Source organism: Coffea arabica, chromosome 4c (genome assembly GCF_036785885.1).
Source record: "Coffea arabica cultivar ET-39 chromosome 4c, Coffea Arabica ET-39 HiFi, whole genome shotgun sequence".
Taxonomy (NCBI): Eukaryota; Viridiplantae; Streptophyta; class Magnoliopsida; order Gentianales; family Rubiaceae; genus Coffea; species Coffea arabica.
The window spans coordinates 44,454,511-44,478,999 of NC_092316.1; the positions used below are offsets into that span (position 1 = coordinate 44,454,511).

General features: G+C 32.7%; 1 protein-coding gene across 3 annotated transcripts; it reads left to right on the plus strand.

Annotated features, from left to right (window-relative positions):
• Positions 1-11,194: 11,194 nt before the first annotated feature.
• Positions 11,195-17,635, plus strand: LOC113738579 (uncharacterized). 3 transcript variants are annotated; one of them, XM_027265823.2, is made up of 10 exons: positions 11,195-11,550; positions 11,944-12,024; positions 12,697-12,756; positions 13,409-13,511; positions 14,323-14,893; positions 15,969-16,104; positions 16,250-16,417; positions 16,520-16,635; positions 17,027-17,199; positions 17,306-17,635. In XM_027265823.2, exons 2-8 carry the CDS (start codon positions 11,944-11,946, stop codon positions 16,601-16,603), a joined length of 1,203 nt encoding a protein of 400 aa, XP_027121624.1. In that variant the 5' UTR covers positions 11,195-11,550; the 3' UTR covers positions 16,604-16,635; positions 17,027-17,199; positions 17,306-17,635. The 3 variants fall into 3 exon arrangements, with proteins under 3 accessions (XP_027121624.1, XP_027121622.1, XP_071902344.1); XM_027265821.2 differs by having other exon boundaries at positions 11,196-11,550; positions 17,097-17,199; XM_072046243.1 differs by lacking the exon at positions 11,195-11,550 and adding an exon at positions 11,571-11,862 and having other exon boundaries at positions 17,097-17,199.
• The last annotated feature ends 6,854 nt before the right edge of the window (positions 17,636-24,489 follow it).

The window sequence follows — 24,489 nt, forward strand, 5'->3', positions numbered from 1 at the left end:
ATCTATTTTTAGTTAATTACATAATTATTAAAGTATTATTACACTAGTTAGTTTCGTTAGATTTTTTTGGCTAGTTGTGTCATAGTACTTTGGTTCCATTTTGAGCCAAATTCATTTAATCAGTCAACTTCCTATTTGTTATTGGGACCCTCTAGTTAGAATTTGTTTAGTTAGTTATCTCAAGTCTATATATAGCAATGATCCTGTCATACTAATTCTTGAAGAGAGACTACTCGAATTAAGAGTCTTGTAAGATTTGTGAATTATTATAAGTGAAAGGTTATTGCCAAGTGCAGTTATTGTTTGAGTTTTTAAATTAATAGATATTTTTGAGTACATGGTATGAATTTATTTATTTTCCTCTTCCCACATATTTATAATGTGCTAAAATTGCTTCAATTGTGTTTTTTTGGTACTAATAAATGGTTTTAGACTTTAGAATTTGGGATTGTTCTCAAAATTAAGGCATAAAATAAAAAAAATTATTGCTACTAACTAAGGCACAAAATTATTTCTAATTGGTATACAAACTGAAAAAAATTAATAATACATTAATTGTTTGTTTGAAGATTGGAATAGGCAAGAACAATCAGACAAAGTTAAATTTTTTGTTGAACTTGAATTGGTACAACTCATGGAGTTCAAGAAGTTAACCAAAGGAAAGATGATTGATGAAAATTTTTTGTCAAACAGGTAAGTTTTTTATCCTATTTATCCATTGTTTAGAGATTTCGTTAATGGTAAAAATTTTGAAGTGATTACAATTTAAATAAAATATTGGTCAAGCCATATACATTAGTGATTATCCATTGTAAGATTGTTTTTTCAAATTATGAGAAAGTTAATGCTTGAGATGCTTTTCAAGAAATTTATTCATCATTCTCATGTGTGTCATATATTTTGACAAGATATCTTTGAAGGTAGATATAAATCCTCATATGATTATGTTCTAAAATTTGGTAATACAAGAAAAGTATATTTTGATAATGACAAGTACATAAAGGGTGAAATAATTTATGAAGAATTTGAATCAATTGATGATTTTGCATTGCATATATTATTTGGTGCATTTGATTATGATTATTTTATTAATGAAGAAGAAATTTATGATGGGAAAGAAGAAAAACTATTTTTGACAAACCAAAGAATGAAGATATTCCAAAAATTGTGAGTGCACTCGAAAATGAAAATTTTGTAGTTTAAAATTTCTTTTTGCAAGTAGTTAATAAAAAAAAAGTGAAATTATTGGTGAAATTAATGAACTAATTCAAGATAATGGTGTGGCTAGAATTAATAATTTTGTTAGGGATGATAATTTTTTTTAAAGAGAAAAATCAAATTATTGATTTGGTTGATATCAATTGTTGAGTACATACATTAATTGAAGATAATAACACTACTAAAGTTGATACTGTTATCAAGATAAACCAATCAACACAAAAGTATATAATGTTGAACATTTTGGTGATGGAAACTATGATTTTGTATTTTTAAAGAATTTTGTTGGTGACACAAATGAATTAAGTTACGGAGTTACGGATGAAGAATGGGTGAACAAGTATAAATTATTCAATAAAAGAGATCAAATTACAAAAATAGGATGTGTGATATGTTTCCAATAGTAAATCACCAAATTAACATTTTTTAATGCATTCCAAAAGATAGGATGTGTGATAGGGATTCTAAAGTTGACAAAGTTGTGTAATCCCATTCTAGCTTTGATGTATCTGAAGAACTTAGTAATTTGTGATGCATTCAAACATTCAATTTAGATAAGGAATTCTTCAATTATATTCAAAAATAGATGCACATCCTTATGAATCTCATTCCCCTTTGTGGAGATTTCATCCATTTTGATAGCATAACCCCCTTTAACATAATCAATTTATGAGTTTCATTATCCACCATCAAAAGAACACAAGACCTATCACCTACGTAGGCCTTGCTTATTGATATTTACTGGTAGAGTTATAAATTTTATGACAAACTCAATAAAGCAAGCAAGGATGAACAACTTTTTAATTATCGTCGGCACTCTTGTTTTGATAGCCAAGTCAGTAATTAACTTGTTGAACCATGTAATTTGTGGCTTTTCATTTCTTTAATGACAACCACTTTTTCGTTGTGATTTTGCTTGTCCTCGTGGAGTAAGGATGGAATATGACATTGGCCTACCAACGAGAATATATTATTCATGCGATTGTAACAAGAGATTAAATGGTCATTGTCATCTTCTTCCAAAAAGTTGGGTGCCTGATGAATGAAGGTCAAATCTAACTTTTGATTATCACCATTAGTGGACATTGATGATTGCGCTCTTTCTGGAAATTCTGTCTGTCTCCAAAAATTCACATCATATAAAGGAGTCTTTGTCTCCTTCCATTTTAACCCTTCTATCGAACCGCAACAATAATAGCAAGAGTTGCCTTTCGCACAATAAGCCTCGTCAGTCACTAAACAGTTAATATGTTTCACCAAACACATACTAGAATAGATATCTTCTTCAAGAACTTGGAGTGCAACCAAAAAAACTTATTTACTTCTATAATATTCTTCTCTTCTTGTGGGACTTATTTGAACTGGTAGAAAAGAGAGGAATCACTACCCGGCCAATGGTAGTTACAAAGAGGACTCCAATCTTTCTGCCTCTTATGATATTCTTTCAAAATTATGCCATGCTTCAATTTACTGCAGTACAAGTGGTTGAAAAGGACCCACAAATACAATTTTTCCTAAATAAGTGGGATTAGGAAGACACGGGTTATGATTTACTTCTAGATGAGGAGAAAAATAGTAAAATTAGCTTAATTTATATAATGTCTATAATAATTGTGCATGATGCTTGGAGAAGAAACCGTTCCAATTAAGAATTCTAAACACTTTATGGTAGAAATCACGAGTTCCATCTGCTTTTAAAGGGTTCGACAGCTTTAATTGGTTGCTCCAATCTTAAATTATTATGATAGACATGACTTAGATTTAGTGAATCATGTTCTCAACCTCATAGATATTGATTTTGACACAAATCTCATTTCTAACAGAAATACATTTGTATTTGTATTGTCAACTGAAGATTGATCAATATCATAAAACATCAAAGTTTTAATACAAGTTGCAGTTCGCAAGAAGTATTCATGAAATTTTTACATTCCTTAAAAACCCCAAGAAGAGTGATTGAATTTTTATAAGTTTGGGAGGAGTTTTCTTACTCGCGGAATATGATTTCCTGCTAGAATGTGAATTTATTAGGCAATGACGAGATCTACCTTTCCTCTTATTTTCTTTCTTTAGCTGAAATTTTTTTTATTATTTTCACATTTCAAATCCCAAAAACAATTCCAAACATCTAAGAGTTTATTATTTAAAAATTAAGTTACTTTCTATTTTACCAAAAAAAGGAAAAAAAAAAAAGAGACTACTTCTCCAGATTTGACTTGAAAATCATGGGACCGACTCTTGTGTAATATTGGGTCTAGTTAAGGTTGGACATGTTTGAGATTGATTTAATTATCGGCCAAGTCTGAGTTTCACTGCGCTCAACATGATTGAAGCCTAGCCCAAATAAATTTATATCAATATTTCATTAGTTGTATAAATTAATGTGTGTAATTTGATAATTATATATCACAGTGAGTTTAATTTATAATTAGCATCTAACTTTATAAAAATATTTTATAATAGATAAATGACTATGTATCAATTGTGAGATTTGGGTAAGCACAAAATAGGTTCGAAATCCCAATATATTTATGAGTTGAGTATTAGGCCCAAATGTGAGTCTAAAGCCTAAAAAATCGAATGTTCAAGTTTTTTCGTGAGTCAAACTTGGGTTTACCAAAACCCAAATGACATCCAAATCTAACTGCTCTTCTCCTTTCTATTTTCTAGCATAATGTCTTTTAAATTAGCCTATTAAATCAACATCTATGTGAATCTTTTGGGTCCAACGGGACAAAATATCACCATGAATAAACTTAGATACAAATGTTTGTTTAAAATTTTTGTTGCATGCAAGATGAATAAAGAGAAGTACAAAAAGAAAATTTACAAAGTTAAAAAGGATATGAAAATATAAAGAAAAGTAGGAGAATTATAAATTAATAAAAAAGAGTTTATAAAAATTAAAAGGAAAGTAGAATTTATTGGATATTTAAGTGGTACAATATGGACATAAAACATATTAATCCTACCTAGGTTGTGCGTAGTTCAAGATACAATCTTAGTTAGTAAATACTCATATAATATACGTATCTATGTAATTCAAAAAGTTCCTCATTTTGTACAATTAAAAAATATTTTGAAAATATTTGTACTTTTCAACTACCCATATAAAATACATAAAAAAGCTAATGACATTTTAGGAGACCTTAAAATTTGAGTAAGATAATAGCATTACCTTCTGAGTCAAAAAATGAAAATAACAACAATATACATCATATATTTTTAAAGATTAATTCATATGAAAACGATAATGTGATAAAATTTTAATAAACATAATGTCTCAATATACAAGAAAGAGTTAAAATTAATATAAATGTAGCATAGTAATTGAGAATTAGAGTAATTTTATCAATATTTTAATTCTAAAACTTTTAAATATATTTGTACCATTCATGTATATATTTATATACATAATTTTGTCAAAAATTATATTTTATACCAAATATTTTTAACATACATATAAAAAAATCAGTATAATATGGATACGCATAATAACTCATGTTATACCCATATTTTACTATTGATAAAACTAATAAAATACAAAATAAAAAATAAAAAAATATGATGGATACCGGGCTTGAACAGTTACCAGGCCAACCGTCCAGGAGTTGTTAACACTTAAGATTTGTTTCCACGAATCAATGGGCAAAAATGTATTCATGTCTTTAGATAAGAACAATGCTTCAAATGATGTTGTTTAATTTAGTAATCACATTATTAAAAAAAAAAAAAAAGAAATTTTAAGAAACTGCTAAACGGTGTTATCAAACGGCATACACAAGTGAAATTTTTATCCCCCCTAAACTCTAAAACACACAAATCAAATCAAACCAAAATTCTCATCAAACTTTCCCTTTGCCTCCAACTCCCCTTTATTGAGTCCTACTCCAGACACACCAATAGCTTTAAATAGTAGAGATAACGATTTTGCTGGAATATATAGAAACAAACACTAAAACCACCATAAAAACAATACCATAGTAAGAGTTTGAGAAACCGTAGGTTTCGTTGTCGAAATATATGAGAGTAGGAAAGTCTCCTTGCCAGTTAGTCCACAGAAAATTCTACATAATCTGATCTATCCATAGCATGAAGCAGAGGCAATTGCAAGGAAGAGAAATCGTGACTGAGTGCAAATTGTTAAATAATTAATATTCAAGTGAAGGGAGAACATCCTTTGTTGTTGGGGGTGACAAATGAAAAAGTAAGGAACTTGTGCATGCGATTGATGACTGCAGTTATTTTTCAAAAAAAAAAAAAAATGTAATTTGACAAATTGTTGGACCATTTACATGCCAAAATAAAGGATAGAAAGTATATGTTACTCTATTTTGAGATTGTTCACTATCCCAAACCATTAGTTTTTATTTGTATGACTTTATTCAAGGGCAAGAAAACAACAAACTATTATTGGTGGCTAAACACCACATGTGTGGGCAATAATTATAGGTATTACGGTGAAAGAAGTAATTTAGAAGAGCGAATAATTGAAGATTATTAGATAATTAGAGTTGTTGCAAAACAACAGGTACTTAAACTGTGTATATACAAAATAATAATGTGTAAAAATTATATAACTAAGGTACACCAAAATACAGAATATGTCTAGTAATTGAATAACTATTTGTGAGTTTGCAAATAAGCTTGTACGGTGTGTACAAAATAAATAACAATGTGTACAAATAAAGTAACAATGTGTAAAAATTAAATAATCGTGAGTAAATCATAATAATCAATGTGTATAAAGTAAATAGCAATGTGCATAAATAAAGTAATAATTTGTAAAAACTAAATAACTAAGAGTAAACCATAATACACAAAATAAGTGGTGTCATTAGCACTTGAAATTTTGACCATTAATGTAAAGGTAATTAAAAATAAGATAAATATTTAAATGTGTTAGGTAAGTTTTTGAGTTTATGCTAACTTGATAATAAAATATACAATTAGTTTGGTGGTGTCACAATTATTGACAGAGTAGAAAATAATGAGATAGTATGTATTTAGGCTGTTAACATATAAGATTTATGAGTTTATGTGTTAAAAAGTTTGAAAAGGGAAGTAATTTATACAAAAAAAAAACTGATTAATTAGAAGAAAATTTTACATGTACTTATTCTATGTAATTATTATTATTATTATTAGGAAAATACGTTGTATTCACTACTTTACAAATTATTTTTAGTTTCTATAATTTTGAATTCACTGATTGGGCAAGGTTCCATGTAAAAATATGTATAGGATCGCATATAGGAAATGAAGTAGATCTAAAAGGTGGTAAACAAAGAGAAGAAATTGAAGCAGGCAAAGTTGCAAAATCAGCTTGTGGCAAAGTTGAAAGTATGTGGGACTTCTAGTTGTTCAGTGGATATATTGCATTAACCATCTTTTGTCCGAAATTTCATAATAATATTCTTATTATTTTATTGCACTAGTGCTACGCATTGTACAGCATATTTATACATGACTTTCTATCTAAATTATCCCTATCACAATGGTTTGACAACTATTTTGTAGAATATCAAACTAAAGGGCGTTGTAGAATGAAACTATATGTAATACAAATCACGCAAAATATAATCAATTTGAAACATGTTGTAAATCCTGGTAGTATGGAGTAGGTTTAAAACAACGAACAATCGATTTGGAACATGTTCTTACTACTATTGGTCAGTTTTGTGATGTCGGTTGGGTTGGTACACCATGTCAATATGTGCGTAAATTGTATTCAATCGATTGTAAGTTATATCTAATTGGTTCTAATCTCAGCAATAAGTTTAATAAGTGATCTCCTGAACATTATACGTCCTATACACAGGTTTTGTTTGTAATTCAACAAGTTGGAGTCATTGTTAGTATAGATTCACAAGTTGTCGAATATAATCACATTTCGATTGAATTACACGAACAAATTAATATTGGTCAACTGCGGATAATTCATAGACTAGTACGAAGAATAGAAATAAGACAAGTATTTTAGTTTCTATAAGTTCTAATCTAATTCAAATGAAATTGATTGAATTACACAAAATAATTAATATTGGTCAACTATGGATATTCATAGACTCTACCGAGAATAAAAAGATGATAAATATTTTAGTCTTAATAAGTTCCAATTCAATTCAAATAAAATTAGTTACATTTTCCGAATCTATGTGTAGTTATGAAACCAACATTGGTTAATTAAATACATAAATGTCGTTCTCTTTGTGCTCTACATGAGAATTGTCATTGAAGGCAAACATTTTCGATGATGTAATTGTACATTGGTATGATCACAGTAAGATATCTTATACTGAAGGCTAGATGAAAGACTAGATGAAGTGGTTGAGGCACCAATGATATAGGCTTTGATCTATCTGTATACTTGAAAGAGATTGCTCGTCATGGAAGCAAACATTTTCAATGGATCTAATTTGTGGATTTTTTCAGTATTTTTTTTTTTTTTTTGTCGACAGTGGGTATTTGGGCCCGTGGACTGGTTACCGTACGATCCAACTAATTCCATTACGGGCTGGGAGAGACCCGCCCCAAGCATCACCAGCCACAGTAGTGCCGGGAGTCGAAACCGTGACGATAATACTCATCCAACTGGACTACTACCATCAGCTCCAACCCCGGAAGGGCGGGTTTTTTCAGTATTTGCTAACTTGTGTTCGGTCGAATACTATTTCTTAGCTTTTCATACGAAAGTGTACATTGACATGTTTACAACATAGTATTCTGTGCCGAAAATTAGATGAGGCATCAATGGTAAATGCTGCTGACCACCTATATGCGTGATCTATATAAGTTAGTCTTAATAAGTTCCAATCCAATTCAAATAAATTTGGTTACATTCTCCTAATACAAATATGCAATTATAAAAGTAACGTTGATAAATTAAATACATAAATATTGTTTTCTTCATGCTTTGCATGGAGATTGTCATGGAAGGCAAACATCTTCGGTGATGGAATTGTGAGTTAGAATGGTCACAGTAGGATATCCTATATTGAATCATAGATGAGGTGGATGAGGCACCAATTGTATGTGTTCTGATCCACCTATATACTTAAAAAAGATATTGTATAATGATTTAGAAACTTATATGCTAGCATGTACAAAATAAATCATAATGTGTACAAATAAAATAACTACATAGTAAACAGTGTGTACAATGTAAAAAACTAAACAACCATACATTAGTGAGCAACAAAGAGAGTTTATACGGTGTGTATAAAGTAAACAATAATGTCTATAAACAAAGTAATAATGTGTAAAAACTAAATAACAAAGTGTAAACCATAATAACCACTATGTACAAAGTAAAAAACAATGTATACAAACAAAATAACAATATGTAAAAACTAAATAACCAAGAATAAATCATGATACATAATAATGTGTGTAGTGTAAAAACTAAATGACTATGCTTGAGTTTGCAAAGAGAACTTGTACAGTGTGCACAAAGTAAATAATAGTCTGTACAAATAAGAAAAAAATGTGTAATAATTAAATAACCAGTGGTAAACTATAATAAAGAATGTGTACAAAATAAATCATAATGTTTACAAATTAAATAACAACGTGTAAAAACAAAATAACTAAGGGTACACTATAATACCCAATATGTACAGTGTAAAAATTAAATGATCATACTTTGAGTGTGCAAAAAGAGCTCATATAGTGGTTCAAACATTAGTATGCTAATGTGAATGAAATAGACAATAACGTGTACCAACAAAATAATAATGTTTAAAAATTAAATAACTATGGTTAAATTATAATAAACAATGTGTACAATATAAAGGGTTAATACCACTTTGTCCCCCCAAACTTTGGACGATTACCCACTTCAGTCCCTAAATTTCAAAATGGGACACTTAAGTCCCTAAACTTATAAATACCTCCCACTTAAGGAAAATTATTAACAAATCCTAAAAGCCATTGGTGGTCGAAGTGTCCCATTTTATAAGAGTTTAGAGATTTAAGTGTCTCATTTTATAAGTTTAGGGACTTAAGTGGAAGGTATTTATAAGTTTAGAAACTTAAGCATCCCATTTTGAAGTTTCGGGACTGAAGTGGGTAATCGTCAAAAGTTTGAAGGGACAAAGTGGAATTAACCCCAATATAAAAACTGAATAACCATGAGTAAGTTACAACAAAACACTTATTATAATATAACCATATGTCTAACCATTGAGTTACTGACAAAGAGTTTATTGCATCCACTCATTCAACTTTCCCTATACTGACCTAGATAATAAATTTTCTGAAATAACTAAGCAAGATTACTTTAAAATCACCATTACATAATATATCCTTGGTAATCTATGTGTAGAGCTGTTAATCGAATCGGGTAGCTCGCGAGCCGAGCTCGACCCGACTCGATAAGGGCTCGACTCGCCTCGTTTATTGAGAGAAACGAGCCGAGCTCGAGTTCAACTTGATGCTCGTTTAATAGACGAGCCGAGCATAGCTCGACTCGTTTTAGCTCGACAGGCTCGAATAGTAGGGGTATTAGTGTAATTTCATTGTATATTTGATATTCTACAGGCTCGATAGGCTCGAGTTCGAACTCGAAACTGCTCGAATAGTAGGGGTATTAGCGTCATTTTTATTGTGTATTTGATACTCTACAGGCTCGACAAACTCGAGCTCGAGCTCGATAAGCTCGACTCAATTTTAAACTCGAGTTCGAGCTCGAGCTCGAGTTTTCTAGCGAACATATCGAGTCGATCTCGAATAGTTTGTGAAGCTCGAATTACTAATCGAGCGAGCTCGAGCTGGCTCGATTAGGGGTTCGAGTCGAGCTCGATTATCACATGCTCGAGCTCGACTCGACTCGTTAACAGCTCTATCTATGTGTAGAGAGATTATTAATTGAATGATCCATTATATTATAAAAAGTAAAACAATAATTTGAGGAGCACAGTTGTAGCAAATGCATATGTAGCTATGAAATAACAAACAATAAATATTGTATTTGAAATTGTGAACAAAAAGACAATTTTTGCAGTTACGCGTGTTCTCCAAAAATGGGTAATTACATAACCCTTGTAATTTTCAAAGTATTTTTCACTATATATTACAAATATGATAACCAAATTGTCTATAATATCAGCATTTACCTTCAACAAAGTCGTCCATGTTTCGGGTTATAGAATAGATGAGTCGCCTACAAGTTCTAAGCATATATTTGCCATCTGATGAATGCTTCTCTCAATCATTCTAAAGTTAAATCAACCTATATTGCTCCTGCGGATTTTCCACAGCTATTTCTTGTACCCCTTCCCTCCAAAATTTATTTGTGAGTGAGTGGAAGATGATGAGATTTAAAACTCTATTGGGAAATTTGTGAGAAAAGAGAGTAACAAGGAACTGCAGCATCACTGTTTCAAATAAAATAGATTTTTGTTTGTGAATGTTTGACCCCCTATTTTGTTCTAAGAAAATCCACTGCCACCAATTTCTTCCTATCCTTTCAAAATTCAAATACTAGTTTTAAATCCTAGTCCCACCAAAATTTTCTTTTCAAATTTGGATTTTGAACTTTGGAATTTCATCAACGGCAAACAAAAATGTTATAGAATAAGTTCTTTTTATTTTTCATTTTTTGCTTCGCTTATTGAAATGACGTAGTAACTTACAGTACTGAGAGTGTTTGGATATCCAAATTATCTCAAATAATATTTTGCTTGCATCATAAACACATTTCCTAACATATCTTTTTATATTCTCAATCACCTTTTTATCTCACATACATCACATCACAAAAAGTGCTACAGTAATTATTCCAAATAATATTTCAAATAATACACTACCCAAACAAACCCACTAGTATTACGCTGTGATCATCTCCATTTTTATTATAGAGGACGTGACATCTTCTTGACCGCTCATGTTCCTTCCAGTTGATCTGAGCCTTTAAAATTTCTTGAACGGTTTTCTGACATCCGTCCAACTCCCGTATCAGACTATGATGATCCCTCCGGTGTTTGCAATCTAGGTCCAGGCTCAAGTCCATGCGTATTCTAATACGATCATCCCGGCCCACTACATGAAAACTTAGCTAATTAGTGGTCCCTACTTTTGAAATTTGAGTAATTTTTTACTTTCCCCTTTTCAATTTAATTGACCACCTGATGTCTCATTCTACAATCAGCTAAGCAAATTTCCCAAAAATTTTTTTTGGTAGAAAAACTTTCCCAAACTTTTAAATCTCTTTTTTTCAGCCTTCTTCAATTCAATTCAGGTTCATTCTTCTTGGATTTCACTAAAAATTCCTGCAAATTCAATCTCACATACCGATAGAAAATCATTTGGGAAATTTCAAAGCACCAATAGGTATGCCCTTCCCCATCCCGTCATCGATGAGTATATTGATTTTTTTTAATCTTGAATTAGCAGAAGATTTATGATTATTTTAGAAAGTAACAATGATGGGTCATCAAGAATCCATCCATTTCATGAATTTTCTTGCACAACTTTTTTTTCCTTGGCCACAAATGCATGTATCAAGCAAAGAAGAAAGTCTTTATTTTTATTTTCTTTCTATTTTTTTTTCTTTACAGAAACCTTTTGTAGAACACAGTTTGCTGATTTTTTTTTTGTTGCAATTGTTTTTGCGTCAATGAATTGTTTCAGGAGTTTTAGCAGGTGAGATATGCATAAATTCGGTTAAAGAAACAAGTATTCTTTTGAATTTGTTCATTTTGGTATTTGTTTTATGTTTTGCAGATGTCTAGTCAATCCAGCAGTAGTAGTGAGAATTCCTTTGATGCTGAGGAGCTTTTCCAATTTAGGACTCGATGTAAAGAGGTAAAAGTTTCAGTTTTTATTATCTTTTTCCCGTTTATCTTGCACAGAATTTGGTAATTGCTGCTTAATTTAAAATTGGAATGAAGATTAAGTTGGAAAGAAAAAGTTTTGTATCAAACATTCTACATTAGTGTTTAGTTCATGATTTAATTTCAGAAACATTGAAGAGAACATTATAATCATGTGCCGGTCTCTTTGTATGAAAATTTTACTGTTGGTTTACTGTTTTAAAACATTAATGAAAACCTTTTGGTCGGTTTTATCTGATTCATTTGTTCATCAAGAGAAATTGAAGAAATGTAGAAGAGTCCAGTTGCTCTTGCACTCTAGTGAATTGTGTGGGACCTAGATACTAGCTATAAAGTGAATTTACTTCTTTTTCTAATGCTGTGTCTGAGCTGTTGGTAGTGATTGCATCACAATCTTGGACATTTTCATCTTTTCCATCCTATAGCTGTTACCTATTTTCTTTCTTTAGTCCAGAGAGGAATCTATGCATTGGATACGGCCTTGTAAATTTTTAGTATTATAACTTGGTATAGATGTTTTCTGCTCATTGGTACTTATGTAAGCTGCTAACTGTGGATAAGATGATGGATCTGTCATGTTGAATGGAGATCTTTCTGCTGCTGGTATCATTGATTTTTTCTGCTTTCTATGTTTTCGTTGCAGTTGAGGGAAGAAAAGGATAAGTTGAAGGATTCACAATCTCAGAGCTTTGAACTGATTAGAGTAATTTCTTTATTCTTAACTCCTCCATTCAAGAAATTTGCATAAACATGATGCATCACGTTCTAATCTCTTTAAAACTCCTTGCTTTTGGGATATAGCATGTCTGCAATCGCATTCTAATAAGCAAAAGTAAGACCCTCCATGGTTGAGGTTATCATTTAACTCATATCTGTGGCACTATATTAGTCAAAAGCTGCTGGAGATTTAGTACTTAAAATTCTGTTAATTGTTACATTGCTGCATTTAGCTTTCTGATTGTAGCAGTGATGAAATCTAGATTCTGAGTGCTTTTGTACGTAATATTACTTGAGTGTAAGACTTGGAGTATACGTCTTTCTTGCTAGCTTTCAAGTAGGTCGTCAACAAAAGTACCATGTATTGGAAATTCTTTTTAGTGTCCACCTATCTTGCTTATAGCAGAGAAATGCTTATTAATTGCAATATTTGTCAAATTTTGTCGTTAATGACTCTTAGATGAGGTAATGTTTGTCTTGTCTTTTATTTTTGAATATGATGAAAGTGAACGCGAGAGTTATCTAACTACTGGATTGCTAAAATGTTTTTACACTACCAAGTATAGCCAGTATTGGGATGAAGCAAGACACAAGCAGCTTCTAATAATGGCCTGACTATTTAAGTTCCTTTGATTCAGAGACTGGAACTTCACGTGAAGACGCTGTCTGAGGCCCAAACAGAAGACAAGAAACGCATAGAGCAGTTAGAAAGAGAGCTCAACAATTCTTCCCAAGAAATAGGTGCTATTTGTACTTCTCTTTCAATGCATTTAATTGTTCAATCACTCTTCTAGAAGTTGTGGCACAGATTCCAATATCTTAGTTCTTTTTATTGCTTGTAAAATTCTAGAATCTGTCTGCTGAAGAGATGTAGATGATAGCACGCCTCTGGTATCTTCTCAAGTATTATGTTCATCAACCACCCTTAGAAAATTATTCTGAGAAAAGATGATTATTTAGTAATGTACAGGCTTCTTTAATGCTTTCTACAGGCCATATATTTCTCCCATTGTAATGTTCAGATATTAAGAAGCTTGCTTTAATGCTTCAACTTTTAATTGGGCGGCGTTTTTGCCTTGGTATGAGTTTTCTGGTGATGGGCCTCTAATACTTTACTTCCACACTTTATTTGGTAGTCTTGGAGGTTGCTGAAAACCTGAAGTTCTGCTAACAGAGAAATTTTGTCTCATGTGTGTTAATGTTCTTGTTTTCTTCTGTTTAATTGCTTAGTTTCTTAATTCTTCTCAACCATGGAATTTGTTGGGGATGCAGCGCTTAAAAAACCCCTAACTGCCTTAAGTACATCACATACATTCAGGTTGCAAGAGATGATTTTCTATTCTGTCAGCTACTAGGATACACCTACTAGTTGTAGATTACCCTATGAACTTCCATGTGGCCTCTTTCTCATTGGACCATTCCAAGTGGATATATGTACAGTATTTTTCCCTTCCCTTGTTTTCAACAAGTGTATTACCAGGCTATAGTTTATCTTCCGTTCACCTAACCTGGAGGTCTTCCTAAAGCTTCTGTTTCAATGCTATCCTTGCAGATTATCTGCAGGATCAACTAAATGCAAGAAACACAGAGGCAGTCTGTCTCGACGAGCAGGTTTGCAGTCTTCAGTTGAAACTTGCAAACATGGAAATTCTAGAGGAGGAGGTCATAAGGTTAAGGGAGGAGTTGAGAAATTCCAACTTCGAGCACTCCTTCTTGATGCAGGAATTGGAGAATAAAGAGGTGGAGCTACAAAAAGCAATCCTGTGTATAGATAAATTGGAGGAGTCAATTTCATCTGCTGGACTAGATTATCAATGCGAAATAGAGAGCATGAAGCTCGATTTATTAGCCTTGGAGCAGAAATTTTTCCAAGCTAAGAAATTACAAGAAGAAACAGCCCTAGAGAATGCTCGGATGAATAATTTGATTCAAGACCTTAGGCATCAACTCCAAGATGAAAAGAAGACCATTCAGTGCTTAGGAAAGGAAAATAAAGATCTAACTTTAATGTTCCAAAAATCCAAAATGGACACAAAAGTGTTTTGCCAAAAGGTGGAAGAACAATTTCAAGGGTCTCCAGTGGACAAGGACCTGCCCTTGAGTGAATTAGGAGAAGATATTAGGTATATTGCAGCCTGGATATGCACTTAACAAGTATGCATTTATATGTGTGCATACATTTGTAGGTATTAAAGTCTCATCATTTCTAATTTTCCTTAACAAAAATTGTTGTTCATATTTGGGGTCAGCTTAAGGAGAGGTCATTGCAATAAAGTTGATAAATCTTAAACAATAGCTTCATGGTTTGGGTAGCACTTGATGCATTCTTACCCTACAAAAGTTTAAAAGCCACCAACATTTCGGGGAGGTGTCTTGCTTGTTAAATGTCTATGTTACTCGGACTCGGGTATGAGAGTCCTGCAGACATGGGAACTCTTGTGCCAAATGAAGAGTTGGACATGGATACAGCAGGGTGAAGTGAAGAGTCCGAGCAACATAGTTAAATGATAATGCACTAGTTGGTAAGAACTTAAATGAGGCTGGAGGACTTATAAATTGGGTGACATTGTAGGTCATCAATGTCTGCTTTAGTAGATAGTAATTTGTTTTGTGATATCATTGCAAGGTGAATTGATGCTTGCCAAATTTAGATTGCTGGATCTGGTAAAGAATGTGTCTTAATTACTTGAAACCATCACCAGATGCCTCTGAATAGTTGGTCAGAATTGAATTGTGGAAGTCACCTCTTTATCAGCTTATTATGGAATTGACAATGTGAAAAAATTTTGAAATGAAAGTTGCTTTTACTTATTCTCATTTCTTCTTCTTCCCCCCCCCCCCTTCCTATCCCCCAATAAAATTCTTCATGGTCAAATTCTGGAAGTTTCAAACTGCTACTAGGGACAGGAAGCTCTCTGGAATACATGTGGCGGGAATTTTCTTTTCCTACCCAATTTCCTGATAACTGGCTGGAATTATAAGACAATAACGATACTTATTCATGAATGACATGCCTTTTTCTGGATGTTGATCCTAATTGAACTTCCACATTCTGTATGCTCAACTAGGTCACTTATTTTTAAGTTTTTAGCTTTCTAGTTGAATACCAACTCTTCATCATCTTATTATAATTTATTTGTCTTCTCTCTTTTGGTTTTTTGAACTTAATATGTTATATCTGCTGTATTTGTTTTGAAGAACTTGTGGAGAAATTTTGGGACCACTCCCTTCGAAACTTGTAGTCTTAGGAGATTCAGATGCAGAACTGAGGGAAAAGATGTACAAAATGTCACATCAAGTGCATCAATATGAACTTCTTGTAGAACGGCTTAAGGTATGTTTACACTTCCATGAGGACGTGATTTGTCATATTAGTGAACTTGATAGCAATCAAGTCAACCACAGTATGATAATTAGAAGTGCAAGTGGTCATGCATTTTGACAGACAATATCTGAGATGTTTATTTTGATGGTGCTAGGAAGAATTAAAAGAGGAAAAGCTAAAAGCAAAAGAAGAAGCCGAGGACTTGGCACAGGAAATGGCTGAATTAAGGTATCAAATAACAGGATTACTCGAGGACGAGTGCAAAAGACGCGCATGTGTTGAACAAATATCATTGCGAAGAATAGCTGAGTTGGAGGCTGAGGTATATGTGTTTGAAATGTCTTGCTTTTATTCCTCTTTTTCCCCCTGTTTTTCTTTTTTAACTTTGTAGCTCTTGATCCTCATTGATCTTGTTTTGATGTAGCTTGAAAAAGAAAGGTCCAAAGGCCTTGATGATGATGAACACAACAAGTCTATCACTGTTTTTAGGCATATGAGTGCAGCATGATAGACATAACTACTGTGTCCAGTGGGTTTGAGGTTAGTTATCTGATTTTTTTTTTTTTTTTCATTTTATATTCTTCTCAAGCATAAGAACATCTACCTTCATCGTCTGTTTATTCTTTGTAGTCATATGTCGGGAGAAAAAATTCATTGACCAAGGAAAATTTTGTTTTTGCTAAAAATGTGGTCTAAAATAACTTGATAGTGTAGTGGAGTCCAGTTATTTTAACTCGTTGCCTCATCCCCATGGTTACCAAGCCTTTTATGGCAAGAGACAAACCATGTTTCTGCATTCAATTGTCTCCTGGTAGTAAGCTTGAGGTAATAGTGAGGTGACGAAGCTTCTTTGTATGACTTATCTCTCTAATATAACCATTTGTCATGCGATCTACATAGACAACCAATATTATTGAAAGTTTCTTCACAGATTTTGATGCATGGGACTGCATTTGGAACCATTCATCCTTACAAGCTTCAAAATATTGTTTGATTTGTAGTCGGCTTCAAGTGATAAAGCACCAGCGAGATATCTTTGGGTTTTCATTTTCCTACCGCTGTTGTTTCTCTATGGCTTGAAGCTGTCTTAATTTAACATAACAGGTTGGCTTTCCATTTAATAGCTTTTCTAATAGCTTAATTTTGCTAAGATACAGTATACATGTAGAGCATTGGAACATTGGGTAGTTAGCTGCTACTATTTTTCCAGGTTCTTGGTGCTACACGCTCTGAAGAACATGCAAGGTGTATCAGAGTTCTCTATATGCTGGATGATGCTTTTGCTAGCTTCTTGTCTGGTTCTGGTTCTGTGAAGGCTTTTCCAGGTTGTGGTGATGCGATTAATCTTTTGCAAATTCCAGTTCCTGGTTCTCTCTCTCTCTCTCTCTCTTCCATAAATTGCTGCTGAAAAGAACAAATAATGCAGCATTTTACCAGTTGTGAGATAGAGGAGTGAACAATCTTTTAAGTTATAATCTACAAATGTAAATTATGTATGTATTTATTGTATTTGCTTTAGGGGAAAACTTTATTCAAGGCACTTGTGAGAGTAGATCCCTGACATGGCAATTAGAATGCAATTACATAATAATAATAATAATAATAATAATAATAATAATAATAATAATCTATACTATATATAAAGGAACAGAAAGGGGTTTGGGGTAAACGTTTATTGTTACTTTATGAAATTTAATTTTACTCTTATAAAAACAACTTTTATTTTAATTATCTTTCAACTATTTAAGCATATGAAGCATAATGACATAGTGAATGCCTAATGTCTTGCACTTGTGAAATAAAGAATATGAACAACCAAAATTATTAGGATGGAAATCGGGTAAATTGTAAGCTAAGCTATTATACTAAGAAAAAATGATGATTGAGAAATCGTAGTTTTTTATTTTGGTTATAAAACATAAGTCAATATTATTAATAAACAAGATGAAAATTGTCCAACACGATTTGCTTGATAAAAAAAGTTGAACTAATGACAGAAGATACATAGAATATGTCATATGTCACAGATATCTGATTTCAAAAATCATTAGATTAAACATATAGATTTGGAAAAACTCTTAAATCTGAAAAATAAAAAACGTGAATATATGTATGAAATAGGAAAACAAAATGTATCACAATGAGAATTTTTTAAATAAACATTTTAAATAAGGCCAAGACATGGCTTGAGTCCTTGCTTACACATATGTATTAGATTAGATTGAAGTGATCAACAAATCTAGAATCTCTTTACTGGTTTAAATTGGGCTATATCAGTTTGGTATTTTTTTTTTGGGTAAGTTTTTAAATGAATGGTTCAAATCATACCGAACTGATGATGCCGATTTGTACCACTAAGAACCGTTATATAAAAACACTTGCTGTAACACCCCGCGTTCAATGGACTGGCAAAATAGTCTTTTGAATTGAACACAACAGGTTGGACATTATGGGTCTGTTTGGTTGGAAGTAAAATGTTTTCCTTGGGAAAATATTTTCCGTGGAAGTAATTTTCCATGAAAATCATTTTCCTTTCATCATTTTCAGGTGTTTGGTTAGCTTATTGAAAATATTTTCTTACTTCATTTTTCTGGTGTTTGTTTAACCTTTGAAATATTTTCACTTTTATCTCTATCTTTACTTTCTACACATTATAATTACATACTTCTTCCCATGCAAAATAAGAAAATTTATCTCATTGTTTAACTTTAAAAAATCTTGGAGAAATGTATATATGAATAAAAAATATCTCCTTAAGCAATAAACAAATTGCTGGCCATTTAGTGTCAAATATCAATCACATGTAATGCTTATTGTGACATATATCTTGCACTCTCACTGCTAAAAGTTTCTCTAGAAAAGAATGTCCCTGTTATACATAATTAATTACTAGCATAGAATGAGCAGGATGAGGTTTTTTTTTTTATTTTGAATATACTAGGGGGAGGGTTGGGTTGGGTGGTACGGGGGAGGGAGTGTAAGGAAGAGGTCTTGGGTTCGAGCCCTCCTGTTTACACTAAAAAAAAAAAAGAACATACTACAAGATGATTTCAATAAGTTTGGAACATACTACGGGCAAGATGCATGCATTTCGGAAAACAACTCTAATAAGTTTGGAAGGGAAGTTGTTTTCCATAAGATGAGTGAAAATATTTTACATAGGAAAATATTTTCAGTAATTTTTGGGCAATCAAACACGGAAAATTAAGAAAATATTTTCTTGGAAAACATTTTCATCCGAAACAAACGGACCCTATATGACAATGCTTTTCCTTTTCCTTGGTCGATTTTTCACTTTTAAAACTTTGCGTTATCGCAAAATCCAACTATCCACTCAATTGTGCGTGATGGCCGCTGTCCAATGTGGCATTTAGTCTCGCATCTATTGGGTTGGGATGGTAACCTTTTGAGTTGAAATCACAGGTTCAAAATAGATATAATCTTTTGAGCTGAAATCACAAATTTAAAATGATTAGTAATCCGATGGATTCTGAAATTATATACCAATGCTATGACGCAAAATCCAACTATCCACTCAGTTGTGTGTGATGGCCACCGTCCAATGTGGCGCTTAATCCCACATCCAACGGATTGGGATAATAATCTTTTGAGCTGAAGTCACGGGTTTAAAATAAAAAATTATTAGTAATTCGATGATTCCAACATTTTATACCAATGCTTTTTCATTACATGACATTAAAACTATGCAATATTTGTTCTGATATCATTTGTGATGTGCGCATCCAACGAACTGACCTAATAATCTTTTAAGTTGAAACTACGAAATCAAAATAGTCAACCTAAAATACTGATACCAATGATTTTTCTTTTTCTTGGTAGATGTTGGATATTTCACCTTCAACCGCACATGCCCCTTGTCTATGACCAACGCGAGGCCTTTTCTTTTTCTATTTTCCCTGAGCGGTTCTATCCTTTCATAATTCTTTTTTTTTTTTTTTTTGCTCGAAATGTAGGGTTACAAGCTAGTATGAAAAGCTCATTTTACTGAAATACCTTAACGGGCCAAGGTTCAAGTTCTTGAAGTTAGCTTTGGGAAACTATATGCTGACAGAAAGTTCTAGCTTTATTGACCATCATTCTTACCATATGGATAAGTAGTATTGTGGTAAATAACCTGTTATTACCATGCCAAAGGCTTCCTATTTCTTCCTGCCCATCAAAATATCTCCATAAAAAATTGCAGCAGCATTTCCATTGTACCCATCAAAGGCCGGTAAATTGGCAAAAATAATGAGGTCATAGTATGTGATACAAACTTATCAGCTTCATCAAGCACGTTATCCACACACAATCAACTACTTCCTGAAATTGAGATTACTAGCCAATTGATACTACTATCATTTTTCATCAATTGAGAACCTCAACCATGTCCAAGTTCCACTACAGGAGATCATCACACAGAGCCCAGAAAGCAGGGCTTAAAATCAGAAAGCAAACACCTAAGCATGTTGCAGACTCAAGTGCAAAATCAGGATATTGGTCTGCTCTTTATCCACTACAAGTTTATATTCAGATAAAAGGTTCCTTAGAGATATTACTCACCGCAAAAAACAGAGAAGGTTGTTGAAGGATTCCACAAAACTCTCTAGCAATCTGTCTTTGTTGAAACATACAAGTGATTTTTCTCAAGTTATACCAAAAGAAAAAGGGCAAATTACACTATACCATCCTGAGGTCTAGTATTATTTTACATATTCCCCATATGGTTTCAAATGTTATATATAACCCTCTCATGATTTGGATTAAAGTATCAAAATGACGGAATTTGTAATCCATAATAGAGTCAACTAAAATATAAAAAATACCCCTATGTAAAGTTGAAAATTATTTATTAACCATCCACATGGGAGTAATGTATATATATTGAAAATCATAAGGGGATTATATGATAAATTACTAAATCATAAGGGGCTTATATAGTAAAATATAAAATCATATGGAATTAGAATGTCATACATATTATGTTTATGTATTTTGATCGCTTCATCCATTTTAAGTTTTAAACAAGGATAATTTTGATATTTTTATAGGTTTTGTTACAGATGATTATTTTCGTCACTTTGAAATTTTAATTCAAACTATAATGGGGCTATATACAGCTTTTAAAACTATAGGGGAATTATGTAATAATTAGCTATACCATAGGAGGATAAAGAGTTATTTACCAAAAGAATTGTTAGTACATACAACCTTTATAAGTTGTAACATCATTCTTTAATTAAAGAGTAAATCTTATATACACTGACAGTATATATACTATTATTGCTTGATTCATGACATGTGTGTAAAAGTTAACTTTTAAAATCAAATTTTACATAGTTATCATTCATCCAACACTGTCAGTGCAAGAAAGATTAATCCAACTACAAACTTTCTCTACCTCTCCAACTCCCCGTACACTTGAGTCTTTTCTCTCTTATTTTTCCCTAACCAATCCTTTCTTTTCTTCTTCTTTTTCTCTCTTTGTTTTTTTCCCTTCTTTTTTTCTATCCTAAGCTCCCAAAGCTGGCCGTTAGTCTTTTCCTTTCCACTCGTTAAGAACTTCAATTTCTGAATTCCAATCCCATTCTTCCGTGATTATGATTATACGGCTCGGCTCAAAATCAGAATCTTCAACTTGAGAATTTGGGAGCTCAACTAATATGCAACATCCCATCGATCAGTCAATGCTCTCACAATCTCCTAATTCTCAAGAGCTTTCTATTGACACAGTGGCAAATATATTACAGTCACATCTGTTGGTCAGACACCACAGTAGATACAAATATCTCTGGCTGACTCAAAAAAAAAAAAAAAAAAAAAACGATCAAAGCGAAGAAATATTCAAGGTGCAATTCACTTCAAATCCAGTAGCCGTTTTCATTCGATGGCATCCTTGGTTGTCAAGACAATGAGAGCAAAGCAAAGAACCTTGCCAAGGCTTTGACCTTTAAGTTAGTGGAGAATATGGAACTGATATGCCTTCAGTTGGGGAATATCAGTCTGGCAAGCAGCACATATGAAGGTAGCAGTTGTTGTTTGACCATTCGAGATTTGCAGTCACCATTTCTCAATCTGAAAAAATACAGGAAAGAACTTGACAAGCTCTGATGCAACGGATAATTTCTCTGTTTCGACAGTTCAATTCAACTGATAATTTCACGATGATTACAAGTAAAAATCAAGAGAACTTATGTAGGTGAATTCTGTAGACTCCACACAGTTATGAACTACAATCAATACTAACAAGGAAAAAGAATCATCAAGTTTTTTTTTAACCATATATCGATAAAGGGTAAACTTATCAATTCAAGAATCAAGTGACACCTCTAGAGGTCTAAAACTAGTAAATGACAAAAACGTGGTCTTTACATCTACATAGTGTTAGCGTCTTCTTTACTTGCCTTTATAGGCATGAAGGGGGAGCTTCTGCATTTTCATATCTAAACTTTTATTTGGGATTAAAAATGAAACTGAGTGGAATTTTAGCAGAAACAGGAGTCCAGTACTTCTTTCGGTGAAATTGCTAATATTACAAAATCATGAGACTATTCCAGATGGATATATAGTTGAAGAATCTTCTGATGCTCCTGCTGGAGAAGACAAGAAAGGTTTGTGAGGGATTTCCAAGACCTGGAAGTTCCCCTTCTAACATCTCCACACCCTTACTTATTGATGGCCTGCTCAAGGGATTAGTTTGTATGCACCACAGGCTCACTATTATCATTTTCCTTGCAAGTTCGTTCTGCTCTTCATTCCAAATTCCATACAGTCCAAGCTCTTAGTCACCTCGATCTAGTCTTGAGTAACTCCAACGAGGAAAGTATATTTCACTACTATGATCTACTCCAAAATCGATATTCTTTCTTTCTCCAACCATCTCAAAAACCATCATCCCATAGCTATAGACATCAGACTTACGAGATACCCCTCCAATGTTTTTGCAAAAAATTTCATTAGCAATATATCCAACTGTCCCTCACGCACCTAGTATTGAGACAATGCTCTCTTTTTGAAGGTAAAGTTTAGCAAGGCCAAAATCAGAGATTTTGGGACAGAAGTTTTTATCTACGAGGATGTTACAAGGCATTATGTCAAAATGTAGTGCTCTAGTATTGCAACCACGGTGCAAAATCCAATCCTCAAGCTATGCCTACTGCAATTTTGTACAATGTTTGCCATCCATGTTGACAGTTTGTCAAGGATTTTTCCACTATAGGCGAACTTCTCAAGGGATCCATTAGGAATGAATCCTTGTATGATAGCCTTTTTGCTACCCTGGAAATGAGTACTTCCTTCAAGAGAAGTAGGCAAGAATGACTAAAATAGCAAGACCACTAGTAGAAGCAGCTGTATGTGGTACAACTACTTAGAGGGGCCAAATTTCCTTTATGGTTTGCAATAGATAAAGTGCGTGCAAAATTCCAAAAAGGAAATTTAGCCCCTCTAAATAGTTGGAAATTTAACCAAAAAGGAAAGTGCGTGCAATAGATAAAGTGCAGCTTTTCAGTTCACTTGAGTTGTTAAAAAGGAACATTGTAAGGATGAGCAGGGAAAAAAGAAACTTAACAAATATTGGTAGAGAAAGAAGATCACAGTATTACATGTATGATGCTTAAACTGTAGCTTTTGACGATTGACCTATACCGATCAGAAATAACTTTATCAGCATCCGCTAGATTTGACATTGACACTTCAGATCAAAAGTTAATGATCGGAACAATTTATGGCCCCTTCAAATAAGATACTGATCATTTTCAGCAGTAAACCAATATGGCAGGAATAACTAGAAGGTAATTAGTTTTTAATCGTGCTTATTCCTTTTTGATTCATTGTTAAGCATCATTTTAACCGTTAAGAGTTTTTACTGAGTCTCAGTTACTCCCTTGAACAAAAAGCAAAGATTTCATTGATAATGCATGGATGATGTAGGATCAATAGCAAATCAGCAAAGCACTTAAGTGGACTTACAAGCCCTCCAACTTATACCCAAATTTAGGTCATGCACTAATGGAATCACACTATAAATTTTGATCTTTTCGTCACCTCCTCATTTCTTATTTACTTTACTTCAAGGGTGCATGTTTTTAATCTTCTCTGCTTCATCCGTTGTTTCACTCGAAGTTGAGTCATATCATCCACATTTATCATCAACATGAAAACTTGTGCTTCCCCTTTTGAATCCTTCAAATCAATGGCAACCTGTGAGGCATCATCGCCAAAGTCACTTAGTTCATAAATTTTGTTGTCTTCTTCCACTTTTGGTTTCAACTTCAGCACCCTCTCTTTCTTCTTCTTAGCCTTTTGATCAAACAAAATTTCATCTAGATTCTTAACCTAGCTGCGTTTCTTTTGGGTTTTAACAGTTTCCTGGAGGCAATAGCCTTCGTTTTG

What these genes read in the sequence shown, in the direction of transcription:
- LOC113738579 (XM_027265823.2), top strand. Translation starts at nt 11,944, where the DNA reads ATGTCTAGTCAATCCAGCAGTAGTAGTGAGAATTCCTTTGATGCTGAG. An exon ending in TTAGGACTCGATGTAAAGAG is followed by an intron (nt 12,025 to 12,696) that starts GTAAAAGTTTCA and finishes TTTTCGTTGCAG; the next exon opens with TTGAGGGAAGAAAAGGATAA. An exon ending in TTCTTGTAGAACGGCTTAAG is followed by an intron (nt 16,105 to 16,249) that starts GTATGTTTACAC and finishes TGATGGTGCTAG; the next exon opens with GAAGAATTAAAAGAGGAAAA.